At 45.0% G+C, this 19,105-nt stretch overlaps 2 protein-coding genes across 2 annotated transcripts; one reads left to right on the top strand and one right to left on the bottom strand.

The window, feature by feature from the left end:
• The first annotated feature begins 93 nt into the window (after nt 1-93).
• adat3 (adenosine deaminase tRNA specific 3) lies at nt 94-2,410 on the top strand. Its single transcript, XM_063006255.1, has 2 exons — nt 94-195; nt 1,345-2,410. Exon 2 carries the CDS (start codon nt 1,366-1,368, stop codon nt 2,386-2,388), a length of 1,023 nt encoding a protein of 340 aa, XP_062862325.1. The 5' UTR covers nt 94-195; nt 1,345-1,365; the 3' UTR covers nt 2,389-2,410.
• Nucleotides 2,411-4,299: 1,889 nt separating this feature from the next.
• On the bottom strand, nt 4,300-13,853 carry ormdl1 (ORMDL sphingolipid biosynthesis regulator 1). The gene is made up of 4 exons (XM_063006416.1): nt 13,767-13,853; nt 10,239-10,422; nt 8,241-8,392; nt 4,300-5,205 (listed from the first exon to the last, which is right to left on the bottom strand). Exons 2-4 carry the CDS (start codon nt 10,410-10,412, stop codon nt 5,070-5,072), a joined length of 462 nt encoding a protein of 153 aa, XP_062862486.1. The 5' UTR covers nt 10,413-10,422; nt 13,767-13,853; the 3' UTR covers nt 4,300-5,069.
• Nucleotides 13,854-19,105: the final 5,252 nt, after the last annotated feature.

Below are 19,105 nucleotides of genomic sequence, written 5' to 3'. Positions count from 1 at the left end.
ATTCATCTCAGCTTAGTTCACAATGTTAAAACTCGTTTAAAGATTTGTATTTATTGGTTTTTATTGAATTTCATTTAAAAGCCAGCTTAATAACAGTAAGACTCTGCGAAGTATTTGATGTGAATAAAGAGAAATTGTTAAAAATTAGAATAAAAATCGACCTGATGGGCTGTTAAATGACATTTCGTTACAGAGGTGAGTATATTTACTTTAATACATTCACCTGATCTTTTACATTAAATTAACTTCTTGAATTGCATTTATTTAACTTTATAAATGTTGTAATATCAGTTTATATTCACTCAGGGACCATAAACCTGGATAGAATGTGATGTTACTTTTACTGAAGCATCTTTCTAATGTTTTTCTTTTTCTGATGCCACGTTGACAAGTTTATTTTTAATGTTTTGCATTTCTTATGTAACTTTTATTTTGTCTTACATTTACTTACATCTGTTTCCAATAAGTTAATAAAAAACGTTCTTATCTTTTACATTTCATTAAGTCGTTTTTTGATCAGTTACTTTTATTTAAGTAACATCCCGATCTGTTAAGTTTATGTAAGTAATTTTGTACTCTGTCATTCCATTTATTGAAGTAAGTTTGATCTGCCTCGTTTTATAACATTTTCTTGCATTAATTTTTAAAATTACAAAGTGATTCATTTTGAAGGATTTTAGGAAAGCTTATCCTCGACTGCTAATAAAACAGTATAAAATGTTTATAATTCAAGTTATACAGTAGATTAAATCTAGGGTGGCACGGTGGCTCGGTGTGTAGCACTGTCTCCTCACAGCAAGAAGGTCCTGGGTTCGATCCCCAGGTGGGGCGGTCCGGGTCCTTTCTGTGCGGAGTTAGCATGTTCTCCCCGTGTCTGCGTGGGTTTCCTCCGGGAGCTCCGGTTTTCTCCCACAGTCCAAAAAACATGCAGTCAGGTTAATTGGAGACACTAATACTGTGGGTGTATGTGTGTGTGTCTGCCCTGTGATGGACTGGCACCCCATCCAGGGTGTTACTGTGTGCCTTGCGTCCATTGAAAAGCTGGGATAGGCTCCAGCACCCCCCAACGAACCTAATTGGATAAGCGGTTAAGACAGTAAGTGAGATTAAATCTACAAATCTACATTATGGTTCAGTGTCTGTGTTGATTGAGTCAATAAAAATGCCATTAATCTAATTTAAAAATAGAACAATGACGTTATTGCTTTTTTTGACATAATATTAACATTGGGTTAGAGACTCTATCCTAGTTTATTGGGGATTTCTTTATTTTTAAAGAGTTGTAATGCAGTATTAGTCACTTTTTTAATCGTTTACATGTTCTTTCCTCTTTTCTGTTCACAGATTATTCATGTGTTTTCCAAAATGGAACCAGAGACCAAGAAGAGAAAAGGAATGGAGCATGACCCCGACTCCTGGGAAGTCCTCCCCGTCCTCTCGGATGAAAAATCTCAGGACGTTAAATTAGTGGACGCTTATGCAGCCCCGATCACTCAGAAGAAAGAAACCTCACGCCTGGTCAGAGACCTGTCGGCCGTTTATCCTTTGCCGGACCTTCAGCATATCAAGAGAGTGAGAGCTTGTAAAGAGAAGAGCGGTCCTCATCCGTTAGAGGTCATACTGTGCCTGGTAACCGATGTACCCGAGATAAAAAACAAACCTCCTACTCTTACAGATCTTCTGAGGTCTGAGGAGTTTAACTGTACTGGTTTGGGGGAACCTTTTCTGGTCCAGATCCCAGCCAGTCCTCCGCTGACCAGACCACAGTTCGAACGCGCCAGCAAACACTGGCCGACGTCTTTTCACGAGGACAAACGGATCACGTCCGCTCTAAAGGGGCAGCTTTTCACGTCCAATCAGAAGACAGAAATGCAAACGTACATGACACGAGCCGTGCAGGCTGCCAGATGTGCGCAGGAGCTGGGAGCGGACGCCGTCGGGGCCGTGATCGTCGACCCACGATCCGGCCAGATCGTCGCCGTAGGACACGATCTCCGGCGAGCCGGGAATCCGCTTCATCACGCCGTGATGGCGTGCATCGACCTGGTGGCCCGGAGTCAAGGAGGGGGCGCGTATCAATACAAGAATTACCCAGGATGCACCTACGCCGCGCTCGATAGCGTCAGTGTGTGTAGTTCTGACGGAGGAGGAAACGATCGGCCGTACATCTGCACCGGGTACGACCTGTACGTCACCAGGGAGCCGTGCGTCATGTGCGCCATGGCGCTGGTCCACTCCAGGATCAGCCGAGTGTTTTACGCAGTCGCTTCTGCAGACGGAGCTTTAGGTACCAAGTACAAAATTCACTGTCAGAAAGATCTGAATCACCACTTTCAAGTCTATAAAGGAGTGATGCTGCAGGCCTGCGAGAAACTCATGAGTGAATGAATAAATGTTTTTATTTTTAACACACATGGGTGACCTAGTGTTTTATGAATTCAGCATTTATATCAATACTTTATTTTTAATACACCAGACAGTCGCATTTTAAAATTTGTCCATGTTAATCTGAAATTTGCTTATTATATGATGAAACACATGAGGCACTGTGGTGAAGCTGGGTCCTGTGAACCGGCGTTTCATCCTCACCGGACTCGCCGGTCACTGCACGAGTTTCCGTTCGTTTCCTGTGTTAGCCTGGAATTTTTCTAGGTACAGAGGAACCTCCATTTAACGGATTTCGGATTCAACCGACAAAATCTGGAAAACCGAACGTCCGGTGCGATTGTTTAAAGCGGTGGTCCCCAACCACCGGGCCACGAATCCGTGGGTCACTTATTACCGGGCCGCACAGAAAGAATAGATAATGTAGACCAGACCTGGGCATTGTACGGCCCGCGGGTCAACCCCGACCGGCCCGCATGAGGTCAGTGGCAATTAAAAATCAGACGTAAATAAATGTACATCACACACGCCATATAACAGGATTGTCAAAGCGACTTACGGTCTAAGCAATCGAGGGTTAGGGGCCTTGCTCAAGGGCCCAACAGTGGCAACCTGGCAGGAACCAGGAACCAGGAACGCTCTGCTCACTAGTCCAGTAGCTACACCTGCCCCTTACTGCCCACAACACTAACAGTTTCTTATGTCGCCCCTTGGAAAATGTAATTGCCCACCCCTGAATTAGAGATACATCAGCAAGGAAAACACTGCTGCCATTTCCAACACACGGGTGTTTATCATCTCATATCACCCCCAGGTGGAAGCAGCGTCTCGTTGCAGCGAAAAAAAAGCTCACGTGTGAGCAGTAGTTATTCTATTTTAAATCCTCAGTTCAGTACCATCTCTCTGTTTACATGAGTGATGGACTTCGTTGTGTTGGGAGTCTCGCTTTGTTCTCGCCTTTTTCTCTCTGTTTTACGCTTCATTTTTGCAAGTTCAGACTCAGAATATTCAGAATAATAGAAACTCCGAGTCCACACTATACTCCTATACTCCTCCACCACACACGGTCAATGAAATTTCTCCCCAGTAGTACAGAACACCAGTTTTAATATTTATTTAGAGATTTTACATGATATATTTACACTCTATTTACGTTGTTCATGTTGCTGGTGATCATATGAGCACGTTCAGCACTTTTGTGGACCTCAGTCCTGCGTGTTCGTATATTTTTGCACCACCTGGAAACAAAAACTCGCTATCGCACTTTACAGATGAGTGGGCGGCACGGTGGCTAAGTGGGTAGCACCGTCACCTCACAGCAAGAAGGTCCTGGGTTCCATCCCCGGGTGCTCCGGTTTCCTCCCACTTTCCAAAGACTTGCAAGTGAGGTGAACCGGAGATACAAAATTGTCCATGACTGTGTTCGATATAACCTTGTGTACGGATGAATCTTGTGTAATGAGTAACTACCGTTCCTGTCATGATTGTAACCAAAGTGTAAAACATCACGTTATAATCCTAATAAACAAACAGATGAGTGCTCCCCCCTTTTAAGTCCGTTAAATCGAGGTTCCTCTGTGTTTTCTATTTTATCCCAATTCTAAAAAACATGTAGAAGGTGCTAATAATAATAATAATAATAATAATAATAATAATAATAATAAGCTCTCGAGTTTAAATCTCAGCTCTGATTGTAGGGATTCCTCATGACTGCTGCGATTACGACCTCTGCTGGCTGATCGATGGTACTGCACATAGACAGGGAATAATGGAGATCTGTGCGCGATACGGATCTCCACATGATCGCGCCCGGTGCAGGTGAAAATAAGCGGTCAGGAGTGCAGTTCTGATCTGATCAGAAAAATGGATTGAAATGCATTTAAATTCAAACAAATCCACCACACAGAGCAGGGACGCTGTAACGGGTCTTTATTACATACAGGGGTACGTCCGAGCTCCAGCAATACCACGGATAAAGGGGCGCAAGATCCGCCCCGGTACTCCAGAGATTCACAGTCATGTCCTAAACAAGCACACTCCAGTTAGTACATAAACACGGACGCTGGCCGAGTAAACACTAAAACCTTGTTAAGAATCGATTCATGGTAAACCCAACACTGGAGTCTTTATACTAACAAAATACTTTATCTAGCAAACAGTTCGGAGGAGGAAAACAAAAACATGCAAATCTTTATTGTTCTGTAAAGCGCCGATACAGAAATCAAAGCTTAGAGACACAGACGGGGTTCAGTTCTTCACAAACACTAAAAAGAACTTTTAACACGTCGTTCGTTTTTCTGTGTTTAGGAATTTCATACAAAACAAAACCAAAGCAATTAACAAAAGGAGAAAATAATAATAATAATAATAATAATAATAATAATAAACGCCTCGACTCTGAATCCCGGGCCAGCCCGGATCTGCGAGGAGCAAGAAAACAACAAACACAAACAGGATGAAGAATTAAATATGTACTTAATAAAGTTAACGCACGCGGCATCATCACGTACGTCCGGAACAACGCTCGGGTGCATCTGGACGAAGACGAAGACTAAATTATTTATACGCGCTGTACAAAACTGCAGGTATACGCGGACGGCCCCGCCCGTCGCCCTCCGCCGGGAGCCCGGAGCCGCCCGGCCCGACGGTCCCCTCTCCGGATCGAGTTCAGCCGCGCGGCGGGTTTAATACTTGTTGATCCCGAAGAGTCGCACGCCGTGCAGCTGTGGCATTTTGGGGATGAGCACGCTCAGCAGCGAGGCGGTGTTGATCACGAAGTGAGCCGTGTCGTATTTGGTGTAGAAGCTCGCCAGGAAATATCTGAGGAACGTAAACAGACAAACAAAATCAGCACGGGCTTGTGGTGGGTCCCCATTACCATGGATACCACTGTGAAATGTGGTGGCGGTAGCTTTCATTCGTCGATCAAGCAGGTATCAATCAGGTATGTTCAATAGCTATCAGTGGAATGGATCTAAAGGCACAGAAACACAAAATGAACTTGTCCACGAACGCCCCCTTGTGGAGGCTTTATGTTACATCGTGTGAACCACTGTTGGGCCCTTGAGCAAGGCCCTTAACCCTTAGGGTCACTGGTTCAAGTCCAACATCTGACACTGTTGGGCCCTTGAGCGAGGCCCTTAACCCTTAAGTCCTACATCTGACAGCTTGCCACTGTTGGGCCCTTGAGCGAGGCCCTTAACCCTCAGGGTCACTGGTTCAAGTCCTACGTCTGACAGCTTGCCACTTTTGGGCCCTTGAGCGAGGCCCTTAACCCTCAGGGTCACTGGTTCAATTCCTACATCTGCCAGCTTGCCACTGTCGGGCCCTTGAGCGAGGCCCTTAACCCTCAGGGTCACTGGTTCAAGTCCTACGTCTGCCAGCTTGCCACTGTCGGGCCCTTGAGCAAGGCCCTTAACCCTTAAGTCCTACATCTGACAGCTTGCCACTGTTGGGCCCTTGAGCAAGGCCCTTAACCCTCAGGGTCACTGGTTCAAGTCCTACGTCTGCCAGCTTGCCACTGTCGGGCCCTTGAGCAAGGCCCTTAACCCTTAAGTCCTACATCTGACAGCTTGCCACTGTTGGGCCCTTGAGCGAGGCCCTTAACCCTCAGGGTCACTGGTTCAAGTCCTACATCTGACAGCTTGCCACTGTCTGGCCCTTGAGCAAGGCCCTTAACCCTTAGGGTCACTGGTTCAAGTCCTACATCTGCCAGCTTGCCACTGTCGGGCCCTTGAGCGAGGCCCTTAACCCTTAGGGTCACTGGTTCAAGTCCTACATCTGCCAGCTTGCCACTGTGTGGCCCTTGAGCAAGGCCCTTAACCCTCAGGGACACTGGTTCAAGTCCTACATCTGACACTGTTGGGCCCTTGAGCGAGGCCCTTAACCCTTAAGTCCTACATCTGACAGCTTGCCACTGTTGGGCCCTTGAGCAAGGCCCTTAACCCTCAGGGTCACTGGTTCAATTCCTACGTCTGCCAGCTTGCCACTGTCGGGCCCTTGAGCGAGGCCCTTAACCCTCAGGGACACTGGTTCAAGCCCTACATCTGCCAGCTTGCCACTGTCGGGCCCTTGAGCGAGGCCCTTAACCCTCAGGGTCACTGGTTCAAGTCCTACGTCTGCCAGCTTGCCACTGTCGGGCCCTTGAGCAAGGCCCTTAACCCTTAAGTCCTACATCTGACAGCTTGCCACTGTTGGGCCCTTGAGCAAGGCCCTTAACCCTCAGGGTCACTGGTTCAAGTCCTACATCTGACAGCTTGCCACTGTTGGGCCCTTGAGCGAGGCCCTTAACCCTCAGGGTCACTGGTTCAAGTCCTACGTCTGCCAGCTTGCCACTGTCGGGCCCTTGAGCAAGGCCCTTAACCCTTAAGTCCTACATCTGACAGCTTGCCACTGTTGGGCCCTTGAGCGAGGCCCTTAACCCTCAGGGTCACTGGTTCAAGTCCTACATCTGACAGCTTGCCACTGTCTGGCCCTTGAGCAAGGCCCTTAACCCTTAGGGTCACTGGTTCAAGTCCTACATCTGCCAGCTTGCCACTGTCGGGCCCTTGAGCGAGGCCCTTAACCCTTAGGGTCACTGGTTCAAGTCCTACATCTGCCAGCTTGCCACTGTGTGGCCCTTGAGCAAGGCCCTTAACCCTCAGGGACACTGGTTCAAGTTCTACATCTGACACTGTTGGGCCCTTGAGCGAGGCCCTTAACCCTTAAGTCCTACATCTGACAGCTTGCCACTGTTGGGCCCTTGAGCAAGGCCCTTAACCCTCAGGGTCACTGGTTCAATTCCTACGTCTGCCAGCTTGCCACTGTCGGGCCCTTGAGCGAGGCCCTTAACCCTCAGGGACACTGGTTCAAGCCCTACATCTGCCAGCTTGCCACTGTCGGGCCCTTGAGCGAGGCCCTTAACCCTCAGGGACACTGGTTCAAGCCCTACATCTGCCAGCTTGCCACTGTCGGGCCCTTGAGCGAGGCCCTTAACCCTCAGGGACACTGGTTCAAGCCCTACATCTGACAGCTTGCCACTGTCGGGCCCTTGAGCGAGGCCCTTAACCCTCAGGGACACTGGTTCAAGCCCTACATCTGACAGCTTGCCACTGTCGGGCCCTTGAGCGAGGCCCTTAACCCTCAGGGACACTGGTTCAAGCCCTACATCTGACAGCTTGCCACTGTCGGGCCCTTGAGCGAGGCCCTTAACCCTCAGGGACACTGGTTCAAGCCCTACATCTGACAGCTTGCCACTGTCGGGCCCTTGAGCGAGGCCCTTAACCCTCAGGGACACTGGTTCAAGCCCTACATCTGACAGCTTGCCACTGTCGAGCCCTTGAGCGAGGCCCTTAACCCTCAGGGACACTGGTTCAAGTCCTACATCTGACAGCTTGCCACTGTCGGGCCCTTGAGCGAGGCCCTTAACCCTCAGGGACACTGGTTCAAGTCCTACATCTGACTACCAGGTTGCCACTGTTGGGCCCTTGAGCAAGGCCCTTAACCCTCAAGTCCTACATCTGCCAGCTTGCCACTGTTGGGCCCTTGAGCGAGGCCCTTAACCCTCAAGTCCTACATCTGACAGCTTGCCACTGTTGGGCCCTTGAGCGAGGCCCTTAACCCTCAATTGCTTAGACTGTATTGTATCGCAGTACTGTAAGTCACTCTGGAGAAAAGGCGTCTGCTAAATGCTGTAAATGTGTGTCCTGCATCACGCCCAGTGCTTCCATGGAAACCGGACCCACAGTGACCCTGACCAGACATGATGATGTAGTAAAGGTGAAAGTTGCTGGACTAACGAGCACCATGGTGCAGAAAAATAAAAAAACACACCTGTACTTTTATTTTCTGACGGACGTCAATCTAAAGCGACTTACAGGATGATGGGCGAGATGGTGAAGAACTTTCTGGACGAGGTGAACTGAACCCCGTAGTCCAGCTGCTCCCAGTGCGTGAGGAGTCTGGCTTTGCCCTGGTCCGGCGTCTCGAACGGCGTACCCTTCACCGCGTGCATGAACACGTACATGCCCTGTAAAAGAACCCGGCGGGGCACAACGTGATGAGACACGGTCATATGTTCTTTATAAAAGTCTGTTATTAGGTAGTAGTGCTAGAGATGTCCCGATCTGATCTCAAAGATCGGAATCGGGGCCCGATCGAGGCGTTTTTTAACCGATCGGTATCGGCTTTACTGATCCCGATCCTTCCAGTCCGACAGTGACGTGTAGCAGGTGGGAGTCCAGGATCACTCCGGTTTACAAAACAATCACTTTTAATCCCAGTATGAAAACTTCAGGACCAGAACACACAGCTGTTACCAGTTTACGTGTTACAAGACTGAACGACATCTCAGTATCGAGCGCTCCGATTGGCTTAGTTATGTAACCGAGCGTCGTAGTGATGCACTCGCTTAATAAAGAAATAAATACACGCTATATTCACTAATCGTCGGGAGCGTTTAACACTTTATTAACTTCTTCTGTTACGGTACCGGATAGCGGACAGCTATTATCGAGTCGTCGCGTTAGCCGAGCACGCCATTCCATGCACTATGGAAGCCCCGAAGGGTCAAAACACACTCACTTCGCGTAGAAACGTCCATCAAACCGTCGTCACGATACAAGCACAGAAGAGTCCGTTACAGTTACAGCACGCATACAAGTACGGTGGCTCGTAAGAAACAAAGCAGATATCATTTAACCAAACGATCTACAATCACTACCGATCTGATACGGCACCTGAAAAATAAACACTCGGCCGAATACAGCGAGTTTATTATTATTGTATGATGAGAAGAGGAACCGGCCGGTGAACGTCGCCGTGGCACGGAGATTTGAGCCCCCACGTTAGACGGGCCGTCGCTCGTTCTGCCCGACGTCTCTCACGTCGTGTAGAGGTTTTTCCGCATGACTGTAGTCGATGGAAACTTTTTTCTGCCGATATTTCATAAATGCGCGTTACACTCGCGAAACGTTTGGATGGAAACCCGGTTTGAGCGTTCTAGTTTCACTACTACAACGCTGCACTAAGTTTGTTTACTTGTATTGTGTACAAATAAAAGAACATTAAGCGATAGCAGAGCTATTTAGTTGTTAAACATGTACACTGGATTAATGTGAATAACTGTAATGTAGTTGAAGTGTGCACCGTGTGAACAGTATTATCCAGTTCTTATCTAGACAATATCTAGAAAATACAAGTATCGGTTTGAGACTCGGTATCGGATCGGGATCAAAATTAATGATCGGGATCGGGAACAAAAAAACGTGATCGGGACATCCCTTATTAAGTAGTACATTAATAACCAGAGTCAGGCCTCTATATAAGTGGTGTTTTAAGTTTGAGACACTACATGATATAAATCCATCACAGGGCCCCCAGACATAACCATAACAAAATCTGTCTGTTTATACGCCAGGGCGGCCGATAGCACGGCTGAGAGGAGCAGAACTACTACAACCAAATGCAGTAAACCATTTTAACCAACAGTGCAATATAATTTAAGATACCCGTCCCATGATGCAATGCTCCCACAATAAGGCCGTCTTTAATGCACGGGCTCAAGCTTGCGAGTTTGAATCCGGACAACGATCGGCTCGCCTGATGGGAGGGAGGGTCGTAGGGGTTCCGACCTCTGCTGGCAGATCGATGGAACTGCACAGAGACGGGGGATAATGGAGAGCGGTGCGTGACTCCCTGTACACGAACCCGCCTGGCGCAGGTGAAAAGAAGTGGTCCGTGCTGCACACGTGTGGGACGGGGGCGTGTGTTACTCACGACCCTCCTCGTTCTGAAGCAGTAGAGGTGAAATACGGCCGGGGAATCGGATACGACTGTAAAAGCTAGTGGAGGGGGAAAAAAAAAAAAGGACTCACCAGATTGTGGATGACGTTGGTGAGGGTCCACACCACAGGAACACTGAAGAAAGGAATGCTGAGAAGCACGACGTGGAGCATCCCCACGCCGAGAGCGTACGTCAGCCAGATCCCCCGACTGTTCATCACCCGGGTGTTGGGGTTCCCCTCGCTGTGGGCCACTCCAACGTTCATCTCCACGTCTCTGAGGAGCAAACAGACCGGTGCAGACGTCCTAAATGTCAACAATAAAGGTTTCATTTCATTTTCGTCGCCGATTTATCCTATCGGCCGGCCGGGCGTCTATAGGGACGAGGAAAGGAGGCTGAACAGTTCGCCTGGGGATTGGTATGTACACTTGTCAGTGCACTCTCAGTGCTGGTCCCAAGCCCGGATAAAATAAGGAAGGACACATAATCCAACTTCTGGCAGCGTTCCTGAGAAATCTGCCTGTTCCTCAGTTTTCCTCCAGTTTAATAATATTCTTGGGTTTGTGTGGTGCCAAAACCTTCTTCAAACCCACCAAAGCTTTTCTTTGGGCTTCGTGTCAGGCGACCGTGGGACCGCTCCAGCATCTCTCACTCCAGGACTTCTTCTGAAACCAAGCACTGGTGGACTTTGAGGTATGCTTGGGATCACTGTGTTGTTGGAAGGTCCGATGACGCCCGATCTCCAGCTTCCTCACAGAATCACAGCGTGATGTTTTCTCCCAGGATTTCCTAAAACTCGATTGAACCCATCTTGCCCTTCAAACGCTGCAGGTTTACAGTTCCAGAGGAAGTTAAGCAGCCCCAAAACATCACCGAGCCACCACCAACACGGTTCTCTCCAGGCAGGCCGTTCTTTTCTTTTCATTCTTCATCCTCCAGACAGACCACTCAGCAGAACTGATTCCCAAAACGTCTGTGGCTTGATGGTAACGACTTCCTGAACTTCAGTGCTTCCGGCTGTATCTCCAGGAACGTTCAGCGTTATCTTCTCCTCTCCTTTTCCTCGTCTGTGCAGGGCAGTTATCTGATCTCGGAACTTTTTCGACAGCTCGCTAACACGCAATCGAACGACACAGTGAACAAACCCACGCGCCGGTCCGGGTGTTTAACACATTCCCTGATTAGTTGCATCGGACGACACCTGATTTGCAAATGTGCGCTTTTATAAGGGATTCTACTCAGGGGGTTGAATAATTCTGAGACCGTAGCGGTCATTAAAAGTGGCATTTTGTGTTAAATTCAGAGAAAGAACTTGTTTTATTAGTTGTGTTGAGCTATTTAAATTGTTCTTGTTTAACTGGTTTATTGCAAACAGCTGGAAACGTGTCATTTTGTACCGTTTTCAATCAAAAACAGGTTTAAAGAAGATTTGCAAATAATTGCTGTCTGTCTATTTATTTATTATGTTTTCTACATGTTCAACTTTTTAGGAACTGAGCTGTGATTTTAGGGTAATTAAAAACCGAGTCCCTAATATTCTGCATACGAGTTGTATGTTATTCATTCTTCGGATCTGTGCGTTTATCTATTTAGCGTGACCTCCCCGTGTACTTTATCAGCTGCGGCGCAGCCTGGGGCGATTTCAGATTCAAAGTTCACGGTTCCTCTCGGTGTGATGTGTGTGAACATTTTCTGCCAGGCTTACATAACCTGATGTGCGATAAGACGACAGACTTTAGATCCTTAGATCGACTGCCACGTTTCACGTATACAGAGGAGCCAAAATATGTACACACACTTTCAACAGATGTTATCTACAGACTTTTGGAAGATGAATGGAGTATGATGGTCAAAGGTGACTGTCTGTAGATGTTATTGTCCCGAAACACACATTTATACACTTCCTAAAGTGATTTTAACATTACTCCTTACACACAGCAGTTCCCCAAACCGTATACACACAGTCTTAGGTTACTAGTTAGCAAGACAAATATTTTATTTTATTTCTTTTTTTTTTTCTTTGCAAAGCAGAAGTTGTATCTCGTCTTCCAGCAGCGTCTGGTTTGTGCATGAGGCGACAGTTTGTGGTTTCTTCATGTACTTTTTAGTGGATGCTGCATTATTTATAAGTGTACAGTGAGCCTGCCAGCTCTAAACACTCACTAACAAGGAATTAGGAAACCTGCACTTAATAACCTTTCTTCAAGGGGTTCAAATTCCAAGCTGGGCTGACAAAAACAGAAAGCACATGGAGTTATGCAAACAAACATAGTCACATCAGTGCACCTTCAGTGCAGGTCACAAGCCTGGATAAATAGTAAGGTTGTGTCAGAAAGGGCCTCTGGGGTAAACATGGGGTATACCAAATCAAATATATAAACAAGACTGATGATCCACTTTGCTGACCCCTAACGAAGGCAGCCGAAGGAATCATTCGTTATTGAAAATGAACTGTTACAGAGTGCCATGACATACATCTGTCGTACAATTATGTGCACTTTTAACTTTTACTGCATTTACTGCATGTATTTGTTTTTATTAGACCCCCCCACACACACACACTTCTACACTTCTAGTGTGCATGTTATCTAAACTCATCAAGTTTCACCCACCTACTAACTAAAATATTGATTTATTCTTCATAATATATTATTCAAAACAATAATGAACCATTAGTACCTTGAACCCAAATCAGAGATCACTAATTTGTGTCTTTACTGCTGGTCTAAAATGCATCCTACCATACTAGAAAGTATGTCAATCCAAAATACCAGCTTTATTACCGTTACTTTTTAGCATACTACTTAGTATGATAGTACACTAGTATGCATTTAAAGACGAAGCCTATTTTTTATTATTAATAATAATAATTAAAAATAATAACTCAGCTACCTCTTGTGCGAACTGTTAAATATGAGTTTAATAAATGTATATAATGTTGTCGGCTTCAAAATATAATAAATTTGGCCTAATATCTTGCTAAAATAGTAAAATAGTGGTGCACGAAAACGTAAATAGATGATAACTAGCTTGATGGCTAACAGTCAAGCTAGTTGACTTGCTAGCCATCTACTATTCTGCTTTTTATTTTCATATCACGCTGATTAGGAAAAAAATAAAAACAAAAATAATTTGCTGTGCTCTATTACCTATAAGTTAACCAACCAAGTGATTTGTATTATTTTATACTTCAGTCTTGCTTTACAACGTAAGACCGAAGGCTGCGTCTCAAACCGACCTCTGTCGCACTAGATAGGGTGCACACTTCCAACGGTGTCGTTCGTATTCTACAGTCGAATTAGCACATGGCGGTTTGGGACACCGCCACATTGTAAGCAAAACACCGTTACTTTGCATGGAGCGCTCCAAAATCACTGACCACCTCAGACTGTGACACTATTTTGGCACACTACGTACTAGGTTAGACGCGGTTTGGGACACAGCCACGGTTATGTAGACACTGCGAAGGGAAAATAAAGCAACACCAGTTGATTGTTTTGACGTTCCGCTGATCAGAAAGTAGGTCAACCAAACAAACAGAAACGCGCTTCAAACCTCTCATATAACACTAAATATCAAAATACGTAAGTGCAAAAGAGCATAAAATGCAAATACTTACAATAATCAGTCTTATTTCCAAATGTGGCTCTTTAATACTGAACACTGTTGCTACACAACCCGACCAGGCTCCTTCCTCTGTCTATTACTGCCTCCACATACAGGCAGCTCAGTGCATGGCCACGCCCACTCGCGCTGCTATTGGCTGGCCGGGCGTCTACACAAATCTGATTGGAGGAAAGGGGATGGCAGCACCCGGGTATTCCCTGTTAACTCCGCGACCTGGATCAGGATAGCTGTTCATAAAATTGAAATGAATGAATCTTGTAAGTACATTTGTTGGCCATTTCATGAGCTACATACACCGATCAGCCATAACATTAAAACCACCTCCTTGTTTCTACACTCACTGTCCATGTTATCAGCTCCACCTACCATATAGAAGCACTTTGTAGTTCTACAATTACTGACTGTAGTACATCTGTTTCACTGCATACTTTTTAACCCGCTTTCACCCTGTTCTTCAATGGTCAGGACCCCCACAGGACCACCACAGAGCAGGTATTATTTAGGTGGTGGATGATTCTCAGCACTGCAGTGACACTGACATGCTGGTGGTGTGTTAGTGTGTGTTGTGCTGGTATGAGTGGATCAGACACAGCGGCGCTGCTGGAGTTTTTAAACACCGTGTCCACTCACTGTCCACTCTATTAGACGCTCCTACCTAGTCGCTCCACCTTGTAGATGTAAAGTCAGAGACGATCGCTCATCTATTGCTGCTGTTTGAGTCGCTCATCTTCTAGACCTTCATCAGTGGTCACAGGACGCTGCCCACGGGGCGCTGTTGGCTGGATATTTTTGGTTGGTGGACGATTCTCAGTCCAGCAGTGACAGTGAGGTAGCAGCTCTGATCCACTCATACCAGCACAACACACACTAACACACCACTACCATGTCGGTGTCACTGCAGTGCTGAGAATCATCCACCACCTAAATAATACCTGCTCTGTGGTGGTCCTGTGGGGGTCCTGACCATTGAAGAACAGCATGAAAGGGGGCTAACAAAGCATGCAGAGAAACAGATGGACTACAGTCAGTAATTGTAGAACTACAAAGTGCTTCTATATGGTAATGGAGTTACTGTACAATCATTGACTAGGACATTTGGTGCTTTGTACACTTGGTCATCCCCCTACCCCATCCTTCAGTGGAAAAGGACCCTTATAGGACTCCTTCTAACCATATTATAACTGATGGTAGTGTGTGGTACTGGTATTATTCTACCAGGTGCAGCGGCGTGTTTTGGGTTTTTTAATTACTGTTTGTACTTACGGGCCTCTTTATCATACACATACACTCACCCTGTCAGCACATGTTGTGGGTGTACTGTTAAAGACTAGAACTCTTTACAACAAGTTTTTGCTTTGCCCTTCTGCAGTTTTTCTGTTTTTTATATTCTCACAACGCCAGTTAATTTTGGGTTTTAAATGTGATTCTGGTATTTGTTAACTCCAGTATTTATTTAGTTTGACCCATCAGATATGTGCACTGTTTATCTCCCCTACAGTACGCTTGGTCCCTTGTCAAGAAGGTTAACGTTGGAAAGTTAACGTAGGTACTTATATACAGTACAGATTACTTGGCAATGGAAACAACTACTAAATGTGGAATCACAGATCTAAAAACATGTCGTACAATAAATAAATAAGGAATAAGGTTTTGGGATTCTGTTCTGTGGAGGAATGGTCTGTGAATCGGCAGTTGGTCTGGAAAAAGGAGAATGAAGAATACACTGAAAGGAAACACCCTGCCTACAGTGAAACATGGCAGTGGCTCTGTGATGCTCTACGAATGCTTTACTTTTTTCTGCCACTTTTATTCTACTGGGATTTTTATACTATCAGGAACATCAGAAATCAAATGTGGACAGTCGAACTTCACATTCATGCATGCATTTTAAAAAATATACCTTAAAAATGAATACAGAGTTTCTGTTTTTATGGTTTAACAGCTACAACAGACTGTTGAAAGTGACTATTTATATTTGATCAATAAATAACGTCCATTTCTTTATGAATCCTGCTTTCTACATGGTGCAATTCAGTTCTAAAAAAGGTCATTCCCCAAACTGTTGGTACAAAGTATCAGGTAAGAAAATGCATCATGATTTCCCTTCACTGCGACCAAGGTTTTTAATTTAATTTTACCCTGGTCAAGGTCACGGGTGGTCCAGTTTCTACAGAATGCACTCGGAGACTCAACCCCCCAAAAAAGCCAATCAGGTCTGTATGTAGACGTTTGACGGGCAGATAGCGCTGCTGGGGATTCGAACCCTCAATCCCTAGCCGTGCCCAGCACTAAGGTGCCCAGCTCAGTTTGTTAAAAGAAGCAGCATGCGGTTATGCTCCCTTCACCACACTTAAAAGTTTTGACCATACGTGAGAGTACGTTACTATTTATCCAGTCGAGGCTGTTTGGAACTTGGTACGGGAGGGGTACAGTTAGCTGGAAGCTTTGTGGCTGAGCTGTTGTTACAAACCAAGGAGACCAATCCTAAAAGAAAACGTCGTGCCTTCTGTGAGGAAGCTGAAGCTTGGGTACCATTGGTTCACCAAAGCTTGGTTTCAGTGGAAGTCCTGGAAGATACCGGAGTGGCCGTCACAGTTGCCTGACTTAAACCCCATAGAAAATCTTTGGTGGGGTTTGAAGATGCAGAACGCGAATCCAAGAATATTAGTGAAGTGGAGGCCATTGCCCATGAGATACGGACTAAGATTCTTCAGGAACGCTGCCAGAAGTTGGTGTCTGGCCAAAGTCTTGCACTAATTAATACTATTTTAGTCTCAAATTTAGTAGAATGATTATTTATTTCAAATCAATGTAATGATAATCCATGTTACGTACTTCAGCATTATTTTGGAACACTCTTAAGAGCATTGTGTGATGTTTCTTCAGGTGTTCTGATAAAAGCTAGTTGGGGTTTAAATCAGGCAACTACCGGACTAGTAATCGAAAGGTCACTGGTTCAAGTCCCACCACTGCCAGGTTGCCACTGTTGGGCCCTTGAACAAGGCCCTTAACCTTCAATTGCTTAGATAATATATATTATCACAGTACTGTAAGTTAATTTGAATAAAAGCGTCTGCTAAATGCTGAATAGTAAATGTGGAGAGGTCCATGACTATCAGCACTTTTTGTTCCTCTTTGGTCTTTAAGTAGGTAATGTAAACGTGTAAGATTTGAGATGTAAAATGATTATTATTGTATTTTTACTGTTCTGGAGTTTGTTTTGTGCTTAAGTTCCTACATTGTCATAATTATTGCAGTTAAACTTCGTGTGTTGTGCTAACATTTCATCCTGACCTGATTTGTATACACGTTCATATACACTCTCAACGTCCAATCAAAACACATCATTTTATTAGTAACGCCTTAAATGGTTGACTGACACTCGGCACAGCCAATCAGAACGAAGGATTGACTTGACGGCAGAAAAAGGCGCTTTAAGTCTGCTGTTATGGTTCCTTGGTTCCTTCCTTGATGTTAGCGTGCATGTGCTGCACTACATTTATATTTATATTTTTATATATTCACACACCAGGCTTTGATCATCAACTGCACAAACCCGTGAGTAATTAAGTGATTAGTTTAAAATGTGAATAATTGTCTTACTCTTGCAGTGTGTTAATGATTTCTGATCTGTTCTGTGACTGACTGATATAAACAGTCACTTCTTTATCCAAAATAAACCTTCACGCTTTTAAATATTGTTCATTAGCTTATTTTTGGGCTTTATTAAACAATAAAGCAGAGCCAAAACACACATACAGAAACTCATGTTATTAATCCGGAGTTTTACTCAAGATCTGCATGTACAGGGTTTATGGAACAGTGGTCTCATTGCCAAGGTGCAAAAACCCCCCACTGTTTCACCTTGTGCTGAGAGATGTGTCCAGATGACCAAATTAAATTCCAAGAACCACAAACGATATATGCCTTAACACAGATACAATACAAATACACCGATCAGCCATAACATTAAAACCACCTCCTCGTTTCTACACTCACTGTCCATGTTATCAGCTCCACTTACCATATAGAAGCACTTTGTAGTTCTACAATTACTGACTGTAGTCCATCTGTTTCTCTGCATGCTTTGTTACCCCCCTTTCATGCTGTTCTTCAATGGTCAGGACCCCCACAGAGCAGGTATTATTTAGGTGGTGGATGATTCTCAGCACTGCAGTGACACTGACATGGTGGTGGTGTGTTAGTGTGTGTTGTGCTGGTATGAGTGGATCAGACACAGCAGCGCTGCTGGAGTTTTTAAACACCTCACTGTCACTGCTGGACTGAAAATAGTCCACCAACCAAAAACATCCAGCCAACAGCGCCCCGTGGGCGGCGTCCTGTGACCACCGATGAAGGTCTAGAAGATGAGCGACTCGAACAGGAGCAATAGATGAGCGATCGTCTCTGACTTTACATCTACAAGGTGGACCGACTAGGTAGGAGCGTCTAATAGAGTGGACAGTGAGTGGACACGGTGTTTAAAAACTCCAGCAGCGCTGCTGTGTCTGATCCACTCATACCAGCACAACACACACTAACACACCACCACCATCAATCGTCAGTGTCACTGCAGTGCTGAGAATGATCCACCACCTAAATAATACCTGCTCTGTGGGGGTAGATAGATCACTTTGTTAATCCTAAAGAGAAAGTCAGTTATTACAGCAGCTCAAGGTAGGTAAGTATTACTGTACAATACTTAACCCTAGGTAATATATATAATACAGATATGTTATATGTGAAATAATAGACAATTATAAAAGTGTCCTGTGCAGTAATAAATATGGAATTAAAAATATCGGATATAGATATAAATATATATGATAGAATCAGTAATATACATAATATTATAATAATCAGGATATAGGTATAAATATAAAATAATACATATTGTATTGTATAGTATATAATATATATTGGCTTGAACATTGAAAATGTCTACATTTTCTGCATTTACAGTTATGACTGAACATAATTTTGAGCAATTGAGGGTTAAGGGCCTTGCTCAGGGGCCCAACAGTGGCAACTTGGTGGTGGTGCTTCTTGAACCGGTAACCTTCTGATTCCTAGTCAAGTATCTTAACCACTGAGCTACTGCTGGCCAGGACGGAAAACAAACATAAAATTATTTATTCATAATAAACAGAGGTTTGCTGGTAACAGTTTGATACTCCAGGGCTGTTTGGTGTCGGTACAACTAGTACACTGAGAAACAAGGACAGAATAATAAAATACAATAACATAGATTACCTTAAAATCCTTTAGCATAATCTAAAATCATCAGCCGGGAGGGTAAAACGAGGACGCCGTTTATTGTGACATGGCAAA

This window comes from Trichomycterus rosablanca, chromosome 12 (genome assembly GCF_030014385.1).
Source record: "Trichomycterus rosablanca isolate fTriRos1 chromosome 12, fTriRos1.hap1, whole genome shotgun sequence".
NCBI lineage: Eukaryota > Metazoa > Chordata > Actinopteri > Siluriformes > Trichomycteridae > Trichomycterus > Trichomycterus rosablanca.
The sequence above is the reverse complement of the archived record's forward strand: the minus strand, read 5'-3'. Positions and strand labels throughout refer to the sequence as shown.